A 10126-nucleotide genomic window follows, 5' to 3' on the forward strand; every position below is an offset into this window, starting at 1 on the left:
GCCGCCCGGGGCGGCGCTCTCGGCGGCCGCCCGCAGGGGGCAGCAGGGCGCCGCGCACCGGGCCCCTCCGCGGCGGCGGCGCCTTTAAGGCAGGCGGCGGCCGGAAGTGCTGGCGGCCGAGGCTGGCGCGGCTACCGCGCGTGCGCGGCGCTGCCCGGCCCGCTTCCACCCTCCCCCCCCTCCCCCTCCCCCTGCGCTCTCAGCCCCCGGACGCGGCCGCTCGGCTCGGTAAGGGCCGCCCGCCGCCGCGCTACGGGAGCCGCGAGGGGCCAGGCGGCGCCGCGGCGCGCGGGCGGGGCGGGGCGGCGAGGGGAGGGGGCGCCGCAGTACGTGACGCCGCCGCCGCCGCCGTCGCGCGCCGCGGGGGGGGGAGGGGGGGACGAACGTGCGCGCGGGGGGGGGAGCGGGGGGGCCGCAGCGCTGCGTGCGCCCGCGGCGGGGGGGGAGGGAGGGAGGGAGGGGGGAGGCTCCGCCCCTCCCTTCCCCGGGGCGGCCCCGCCCTCCGGCTGCCGCGGCGGGGGGGCCGTGCGCGCGGGGGGGGCTGCGCCTTCCCCCCCCCCATCCCGCCGTGACCCTTGACCTTCCGCGGTGGGGGGGGGACCCTTTGACCCTTCGGGCCATCACCCGCCACCCCCCGTGGCCTCCCGCCTCCAGCTGTCACTGCCCGGTGGCCTCGGGATGGGGATGGGGATGGGGATGGGGAAGAGGAAGGCCTGGCCGCTGTGGGGGAGGCCTTGGCGGGAACCGGCACCCGGGGTGCCCCGCGGGGCAGGACCCTTCACCGGGACCGTCCCCGTGGTGGGGAGGGCGCAGGAGGAGCCGTCCCGCATCCCGCCATGCTGCTCCGCTCCCGGGGGGATTGGGAGCCCCGGGGCGCCGTGCGGCTCCGCGCCGGGCAGCGCTTACGTAACGCCGCCCGCCTCATCCCGCGCTTCCAGCCCTGCGGAGCAGCGGCGCCTCCCCGCCAAAACCCACCGGAGCCCCGCGAGGCCGCGAAACTTGGGCAAAAATGGCCTTGGGGACGAGCGCGTTCCTGCCCCGTGCCACCACCACCACCACGCGCGTTCCCTGTGGACGGGGCGGCTCGGAGACGCCCGCTCCGTAGGGAAGCGCCCCTCGAATTCCCGGGCTCCCCGCGCCGCCTCCCCCCGGCCCAGCGCTGCCTCTTGCTTGTGCCCTGCAGCACCCGCCCGGGGGGCTTCATGTGAGAGATGGCGAATGCCGAGGTGAGCGTCCCCGTGGGCGACGTCGTGGTGGTGCCGGGCGAGGGCAACGAGGGCGAGAGCCCAGAGGACACCAAGACCCAAGTGATCCTGCAGCTGCAGCCCGTGCCGCAGGGGTGAGTGGCGGCGCTTTGGGGGGAGCCCGGGGACCCAGCGGTTTCCCCCCGGGCGCGAGGCCGGCGCTGCTTTTGTTTTGCGCGTAAGAGAGGAATAAACCTGCCGAAAACCTCCCCAGCAGTGACTTAAAAGAGCCCGTGGTGGCACGTTGACATCTGCCTGTGCTGCCGTGCCCGCTTCCCATGCGTCCCCTTGAAACACAAGGAAGCAGGGAGGTTGGAGGGAATTACTCTGGGGTGCTTGGAGCTGCCAGCAGGCGTCTCAGCCTGTATCCGTGTCAGTCGGTGCAAAAATGCCCTCCTGGTTGCTCACGTTGCAGCACAGCGTTGCTGGCAGAGGAACTGCGTGTTGGACGATGACTCTTCCCTGTATGATCCCCCAGGGGAAGTAACTGATGCTGCAGAGTGTCACGCCGGGCTGGGAGGGAAATCCCGGGCCACTGAGCTCTGTTTCCTGTTGTTGCAACTGCTCTATCCGAAAACAGAGGGAAAAAAGTCTGGGGAAGCGGGTGTCAGTTGTACAGGCAGCACTGAGGGTGGGATGAGAGGGCTGGAAACACATCTGTGTGCTTCGGTCTTTGGGATTATTACTGTATTTTAAACATGCCAAAAGAAAAAAAGCCCCCCCAAAAAACAACAACGAAAAAACCAAAAGCCTGCAACTGAAACTGTGTAAAACAAAAGATTTGTGTCCCTGTGGGACAGTCGAGGAAGAAATAAGCCATGTTTTTAACCCTGTGCTACGAATCTTAATTTTTCCATGGTTGATATAGTCTGCTTATCGATGGACCCTTTCGCAACAGGATTTACCAGGAGGGCTCCGAGGGCAGCGCGGCCGTGGTGGCCGTGGAGACGCACACCATCCACAAGCTGGAGGAGGGCATCGGTGAGTCGCTCGGCGGCGCGGGGGCCGCTCTGCGCAGGGCCAGGCGCAGCCGGGCCGGGGTCTCTGCTTCGCCGGGCTCCCTTGTGGCTCTGCCCCTGCAGATGCTGTTTCCCGGGCTGTTGTCCTGGATGTGGGTGCAGGGGCTGGGCAAACTCTGGACTAAGAGTCTGCTGGTCCTGCTTGGTCTCAAAGTGCTGGAACTGAGATGCTGGCTCTCGTGGAATGACTGGTAAGGGCTCCCACGGGGGCCAGGGGAGCCGGGGCTGCACCTCAGTCTTGATTTTGCAGACCCAGACAGGCAGGGAGGATGGTTGTGAGGATGACGGTTGTGTCTGCACAGGCAGAAGCATCAGACTGACGGCTGGTTTGTCCTCTGCTCAGCCAACACCGTTACAGATTTGTGTTGATCGTTCCAAGGAACCGAGCGGGTTGGCCTGGATGCCCCTGCCAGCCAGAGGAATAGCTGGGAGGAGGCTCCCATTAGGTGCTGTCACTAGCTCTGAACTAGATCTTCATGTTATTCTCTGTGGGCACATTGGATTCCTGATGCCAAGTTTTCCTAATGGATGAGCTTCGTGTTGGGCTATTAAAAAGCAGATGCCGCTTGCCGTTGGTTCTAGTAATTGCAGAAGGCTGAGGATTGATCCTGAATTAGGAACAGCCCTTATTTTGGCTTCCTGAGTCTAGGCCTCACAACTTGAGAGCTTTAGGCTCCTGCCTTGTGGGACTTGAGCCTCCTGGGCGGAATGTTTCATTTTTACCCATTTTTCCCTCAGACCCCAGCACCATTGAAACGAACGAGGAGATCGAGATCGCCTATCCCATCACGTGTGGGGAGAGCAAAGCCATCCTGCTTTGGAAGAAGTTTGTCTGTCCAGGAATTAATGTCAAGTGTGTAAAGGTAATGAAGTTTTGGCAGTGGATTCCTTCTCCCCTCTCTAGTGCTCAGACTTCACCTTCACGGGACCTTCTTACTGTTTCATCTGAGCCCTGTCTTGGAGGTGGATGATTTTGCATTTGCAGTATGCTGGCCTGTTAACACTAAAGTTGGTTTTAGCATGGGAGAAGCAAGAGAAAAGTGCAGGATAAGGAGTGAAGCATCTCACCCACCTTATTTTTCTGTGCTGTTCTTGATTACCCTTTAAAGCAAAGTCATATTTGAGACTCAACGAGAGGCTTAGAGCTGAAAGCAGGTAGGGAACACGGGATCTACCAGAGCCCTTCTGCCTTGTCTTACTTCTTTTGTGTTCTGCTACTGTCCTCCTGAGGCTGTCACTTCTTCAGGGGACAGGATGCATCAGGAAGAGAAATATCACCCTTATATTTCCCCACTTGACAATGGGCTAATGTAACAGCTCATGTGCAGAGGCTGAGTGCCCACGTGCTGCTGTGGAGCGATCACTTGGTCTCTGACCCCGAACAGGAACCATCTCAGTCACTGGAGCAGGATAGAACAGATGCCCAAGTGAATAACTGTGTCAGCTGCATGTTGCTTGGCCATTCGATGGAATAGGAGTCTCCTGTAATGATCCCAGGGATGACTGTACATGTTCACAGAAGGAGCTGATATGTTTGTGCTCCATACCAAAGCCTTCAGGGCTGTTCCTAGCTGCATCATGTGCTTTGAATGTCAATGAGCAGCAGGTTGTCCCTGCAAACATATCTGTTCTGTTCCGTTATTTATTAGCAGCGCTGTGCTGAAGGGGTTAAAGTTGGTTCCTGACAGGGACTTGGGAAGAAGCTCGTCTTTCTGTGTAGAGATGGAGGGGTAGATGAGCTGAACAGGGCTGGGTGTCCAACAGAGTCTCCACAAGTGATGTTCCCCAGTGTTTACTGAGCTCTTGTTCATCTCATTGCTAGTTCAACGACCAACTGATCAGCCCAAAGCATTTTGTTCACCTGGCTGGCAAGTCTACCCTAAAGGACTGGAAAAGAGCCATTCGTCTTGGAGGAATCATGCTGAGGTACTTGGTTTGTTCACCGTTGCACCCAGCTTCAGAGCTTCATCACTGCAGCAGCGAGGTCCCGAGCAGGCATTTGGGTTGCTTTGCAATCCCCAGGAGATCTCTTGGACGTTCACAATGCCTGGGCAGCAGCCTGCAGCACCTCTGGAGCTGAGATCCTGGCTCCACAGTCCAAGGGACAGGACTTCTCATCCTGTACAGAAATGGCCTTGCATGGGTGTCATGGTGCTTGGTGGGGTTGGAGCTGGGCTGGCCTGGAGCTGGAGGATGGCATTTTCGAGAGGTGTTTTGTGTGTAGAGCGGAGCTGGGTTTGCTTTTCTGTCTGCTTCCCATGGCTGTAGTATTCCCATATGGAATACTCCCTTTTGTCTCCAGGCTGAGATTTGAGCTGAGCCTGGTTCTCTCCCCACTCCCTGCACAGGAAGATGATGGACTCGGGGCAAATCGACTTCTACCAGCACGACAAAGTTTGTACCAACACCTGCCGAAGCACCAAGTTCGATCTCCTCATCAGCAGTGCCAGAGCACCAGTGCCAGGGCAGCAGAGCGTGGTGCAGACTCCCACATCAGCGGACGGTAGGGAGCAACGTGACAAGTCCCTGGTGACATTCCCTCCCTCCCTGGACTTAGCAAACTGCCACATGTGCACTTTACACCCTCCTCAGTGCAGCAGGACAGTCCCTCCATTTGGGGCACTTACTGCTCTGGTTTCTGGGCAGGTCACTTTTCTGTAAGACTTGGCATGGATGAGATGGCAGAGTTGGCTGTAGGCTGAGGTGAATCTCCTGAAAAGCACCCTGGCCACATGACCAAACCTCCCTGTAGCTAGACATTGGCTTAGGGGTCTTAGATTTGATCCAGAAACTTTGGATTGAGTCAGATTTGTCTTCCTATTATAAGCTAAGTTGGTTCCTGACCCTGTCATTTTGGACAGACCAGGACATCTCTGGTTTAAGAACTTTCTGTGATGAGACCGGGGTGGAGAGTTTATTTCTTCCCTTTTTTTTTATTCTGATGCCATGCTAGAAATCCAGTTTGCTTTTTGGAGGGCACGTGGTTTTCCCTCTAGCAGCCCCAGAGCCTTTCCCAATTACTCTTCCGATGAGAAGCAGCTATAATTGCTTTTAGCTAATTTGGTTTAAAGAGGCCAGGCACAAACAACCTCACTGCAAGATGGAAAGAGAGCCAGGGAGGGATAAGGAAGGTGGAGAGCAAAGCGGGGATCCAGGGCTGGCATTTTAGGTGCTGCGGAGGGAGCTGACGTTGCCTTCCCTGCAGGGAGCATCACCCAGATTGCGCTGTCGGAGGAGAGCATGGAGGAGGGGATCGAGTGGAACTCGGCTCTGACAGCTGCCGTCACCATGGCCACTGAGGAAGGCATGAAAAAGGACACGGATGAGATCTCGGGTAAGCTCAGGCAGCTGGCGGGGGCTTTTCTCCCGCTCTCCTTGCCTGTTTTGTTGTGGAGACTGGGAATTAGGGGAATTTAGGCAACGACAGAGCCGAGCCCAGCTCCTTGGCTGTCCCAGCGCTTCCCAGGTGTGCAAGGTCCCTGCCAAACAGAGCTCCCCAGCGCTGCAGGGAAAGGGGAACTTCAGCCCTGGCCTTGCAGCTGACAGCTGATCCCTTTTGTCACTTGCCACTAGGTACAGTGAGGGCTCCTGTTGTTCCTTTTAAGGCTGTAACCCCTTGCCAGGCTTGAGCAGCAGCATCTTAGTGCCCCCATGTTAGTTCCCCTGTCATCCCTCTTGGCTGCATTTCTCCTGCTGCAGGGCCTTGCTCTCCTAGGGATCTGCTTAGGTGGTTTCCTCAAATTAAGACTCTAAGCCCTGCAACCTGTGGAGATAAACGGGAGCACTGAAGTGTTGCCTTGGAAGTCACGTGTTGTTTGCAAACCTGCTAGTGATTTGCTTCGTTTGTTCCCGTTTGTTTCTTTTGTTGTTTTTTGCTTGTCACGTCTGCCCCGATGGCCAAATTAGAAGTTGCTTTGCAGACTTACTCTTGCCTGACAGTTTGCTGCTGTTTAAGGTAACCTTGAGGGAAAAGGCCGAATGCTTGTATGTGTTGACTGCTTCCCCTTCTTGTCAATTCCTTTCCCTGTGTTAGAGGACACACTGATGTTCTGGAAGGGAATAGCTGATGTGGGGCTGATGGAAGAGGTCGTCTGCAACATCCAGAAGGAGATAGAAGAGGTGCTAAGAGGCGTTCAGCAAAGGCTGGGTCAGTCTCCTTTCCAAATGACAGGTAGGTCAGGAGCCAGAGCTTTGGTGGTGGGTGAGGGATGCTCAAAAGGCAGCTGCAGGCGAAAAAAAAAAAAAAAAGAAACAAGAGTGACAAGGGTCCAGCTACACAATTTAAAGGTATTGAGTCAAGATGGTAAATGAGTTACAAGTTACTGCTGATTTGAGTCTGGGTGGGATATTGGCCTGCCTGACCATGAAGTGCATTTACTTAAACCCCTGTGAGACAGAAGGACACATGCTACCTGGGAGCAAAGTGATAGCAGGGCCATGTGGGACAACTGTCCTCGACTCCCAGTGCTTGTTAAAGCCTGCCCAAATTTGATTTTTGAACTGCAGGTATTCAAACACTTCTCCCCAGGGCAGTGGGTCCTGCCCCTTGCTTCTCATTCTGCCCTCGCTTGTGCCAGGAAACCTGTTTTTGGGGGGCTGAACCAGAAGGGGAACTGGTTAAAAATAACTCCCCTCCCCTTTTTGGGGGGTTATTTTTAACTTGGATCAGTTCCCTTATCCAGTTTAGCTCAGGTTGGTGCTCCTGCTGCAACAATACCCGTGTAGCCCTAGATTTCATTTCACCCAGGTTATTTTTCTTTTAATCCAGTTTTGGGCGGGTGGATCTTTGAGTCTGGTAGGTGGCAGCTTTTGGAAGCTGTGAGTGACTGAAGTCAGTGGATTATAATAGAAATTTTGCACAGCTTTCAGTGGAGCTGGCATGTTAATGACACTGTCAGCAGTATGGGCTGATGATTTGTAGGTGGCGAGCTAGTTGGTATCTCTGTGATTGCAAATTATGCTTTCATTTGCAGCAGTTCCGAGCTGCTTGGGTGACACATCTCTGTTTCAATTTCTTTGTCACATGAATGGGATTATTTACTCCCTGGGTGTCAGAAGGATGAGGGAGCTGGGCCTGCCCTTGTCAGCTAGCCCTTGCGGAACAACAGAGCTGGTTTTATGGAAGCAACAGAAGATGTTTCACATAATAATATCTGCTGAGTGTCTCATTTGGCCACCTGTGGGGCTAAATCCTCATCCACATGGACTTTCCTTGCAGATGCTGCAGTCTTGAATAACGTTGCGCACACATTTGGCCTAATGGACACAGTCAAGAAGGTGCTGGACAACAGGAAAAACCAGACGGAACAAGGAGAAGAGCAGTTTCTTTACACTCTGGCAGGTACTACCAATGCCTAGTAAAGCTTCTAATCCTGTTGCTGCTCTTGGGAATTGATGACCCGATTTTACTCCTCCTTCAACAGGGGTAAAATTGCTCCTTTTTCTCTTCACTATCCGCAGAACCCTGGTGTAGCAGCGAGCAGTTGCTTGGCGCGTTAGCCCGCGGTGGCGGCTGTGCCCTTTGCTCGAGCTGCAGTGCTGGCTGTGCTGGTCCGATTCAGCCAGCGTTAGGAAATAGGTGCTGTTAATGAAGAACTGAGAGGTGCTCATCTGAGCTGTGCCCAAGCTAATGAGCTTCTCTGTGGGGTTGTTACCTCTTGTCTGGGCGTGAAGCTATCTGATATCTGAGGTGACTTTCCCTGAGCTGAAGCCAAGAAGGATGCTTCAGAGCTGCGTCCAGCAGGACCTGTTCTTATCTGGGATGTCCTAGTCCCCTACTGCCCTGCGTAACTGAGACGTTACTGGGCTCCTTTTGACTTCCACACAGACAAGGGTGGAGGGAGGAGACGTTTGGGTAGACCCAGCCAGCCCTGCTCCCTGTCCCAGTTGTGGATACGGGGCTCCTAGGAAAGGGTTCCAGCTAAGCTCATGCAACCCAGAGAGGCTTGTCCCTTCTCCTTCATAAGTGGGTCCAGCCTGGGGAGCAGAAGTGCCCATCTTGGCAGTGAGGAGGTAGTGGGGATCGCCAACAGCGCTCAGACGGAGGGGAAAGAGCACGGCTGGGACTTTCTGCCTGTTCCTTGCGCCGGCCGGAGCAGCCTGAGCAGGAGCAGAGCATCCGGCAGGGCTGGGTGAGCGGCCGTCACGGAGCCTGTGCCCGTTGCCCGTGAGCGGGTGGAGGGAACGGGCAGCGCGGAGACCCCCCCGTCCCGCAGCGGGGGAAGTGGCGGCTGCTCGTGGAGCCCCCGAGGCCCCAGCGCGGCGCCCACGCCGCTCGCTTCTCTTTGCAGACCTGGAGCGCCAGCTGGAAGAGCAGAAGAAACTGGCCAAGGACCAGAAGGCCAAGGCGCAGACCATCCAGAACGTGGTGCTGATGCCCGTGAGCGCTCCCAAGCCCCCCAAGAGGCCCCGCCTGCAGCGCCCGGCCTCCGCCACCGTCCTCAGCCCCTCCACCCCCATCCAGCAGCCGCAGTTCACGGTCATCTCGCCCATCGCTCTCGCGCCCGTCGGGCAGCAGTTCTCCGTGGGCAACATCCCGGTGGCGACCATTAGCCAAGGCTCCAGCCCGGTGACTGTGCACACCTTGCCGAGCGGCTCGCAGCTCTTCCGCTACGCCACCGTGGTGTCCTCGGCCAAGAGCGGCTCCTCCGACACGGTGACCCTGCACCCGTCGTCCAGCCTGGCGCTGCTCAGCTCGGCGGCCGTGCAGGACAGCGGGGCCCTGGCCAACGTGGCGGCCGTGGTGAACCCCGTGGAACTGGTGGCCATGGAGTCCGGCCTCACCTCCACCATCCAAGCCGTGGAGGGCACCTCGGATGACGGACAGACCATCATAGAGATCGACCCGGCGCCGGATCCCGAGGCCGATACAGACGATTCGGAGGGCAAAGCCGTGATCCTGGAGACGGAGCTGAGGACTGAGGAGAAAGTGGTGGGAGATGTGGAGGACCATCAGCACCAGGTCCATAATGTGGAAATTGTGGTCTTGGAGGACTAGTAGGGAAAGGCAAGCATTGGTTTGGGGAAGAGTTGGGAATTTGTCTTATTTTGGGCTTTTTTGTTAAGTTTTTTTTTTTTTTTTTCTCCCAGCCACCCCATTTGTTTCCATGGATATTTTCACTGTACAGTATATAAATATATATATATTATATATAATTTTTTTTTTATAAAAAACAAAACAAAACAAAAAAAAAGGCGGAGAAACACGCGAGACCTGGAAAAGGCTCCGTGGAGCACTGAACAATCCCGCCTGTCCGTAGGGCCGAGAAGAGACTGGACCTGAGCCTCCCGCAGCAGGGAGGAGCTGGGCAAGGGCCCTGGCCACACGCAAGGTGCTTCTGAGCCCGGCCTGACCCGCGGCCGGGACCGCTTCGTTTCCGACAGACCATAACCAGTGACTGGAGCGGTGACGTGACTGTGGGAAGCGGGTGATGGCTTTGGGGTGGAACAGGTACCTCATTTGTATTTTTATTTTCCTCCAGGGAAGGAATTGCAGTTGGACTCTTCACTGTCACCTCAGCTGGGATTTTTATTATTATTATTTTTATTATTATTATTATTATTTTTGCTTTGGGGAAGAAAACAATAATTCTGGCTTTACTGTCTGTGCTCTCCTCCAACACACAAGTGGTTTTTATATCTTTTTTTTTTTTTGTATTTGTTCCCTTCTCTCAAACGCATTTGCCAGATGCAAAGTCCTGGACTTCCTCTTGCTGGTCTTGGGTTCCCAAACCCCAATCCTGCCTCTTCCCACAGTCCCTTTTCTTCCCTTTCCCCACCTGGCCAGGCTCGGTGCTACAGATGCTGTTCGGAAACTCCAAGATCACTTCAGCCTTGTACATAAAGGCAGAAAAAAAGAAAAAA

At 56.0% G+C, this 10126-nt stretch overlaps 1 protein-coding gene across 2 annotated transcripts; it reads left to right on the top strand.

Annotated features, from left to right (window-relative positions):
* Window positions 1-1195: 1195 nt before the first annotated feature.
* Window positions 1196-9418, top strand: GMEB1 (glucocorticoid modulatory element binding protein 1). Of its 2 annotated transcripts, XM_088531188.1 has the most exons (9): window positions 1196-1339; window positions 2143-2225; window positions 3002-3126; window positions 4086-4189; window positions 4612-4766; window positions 5469-5597; window positions 6297-6434; window positions 7482-7604; window positions 8554-9418. In XM_088531188.1, the coding sequence occupies exons 1-9, from the start codon at window positions 1212-1214 to the stop codon at window positions 9258-9260; spliced, it is 1692 nt and encodes a 563-aa protein (XP_088387314.1). In that variant the 5' UTR covers window positions 1196-1211; the 3' UTR covers window positions 9261-9418. The 2 variants fall into 2 exon arrangements, with proteins under 2 accessions (XP_088387314.1, XP_088387315.1); XM_088531189.1 differs by lacking the exons at window positions 1196-1339; window positions 2143-2225 and adding an exon at window positions 2327-2454.
* Window positions 9419-10126: the final 708 nt, after the last annotated feature.

The sequence above is a fragment of the Tinamus guttatus genome, unplaced genomic scaffold (assembly GCF_059628265.1).
Source record: "Tinamus guttatus ecotype Peru unplaced genomic scaffold, ASM5962826v1 Tinamus_guttatus_pri_ptg000397l, whole genome shotgun sequence".
NCBI classification, from domain to species: domain Eukaryota; kingdom Metazoa; phylum Chordata; class Aves; order Tinamiformes; family Tinamidae; genus Tinamus; species Tinamus guttatus.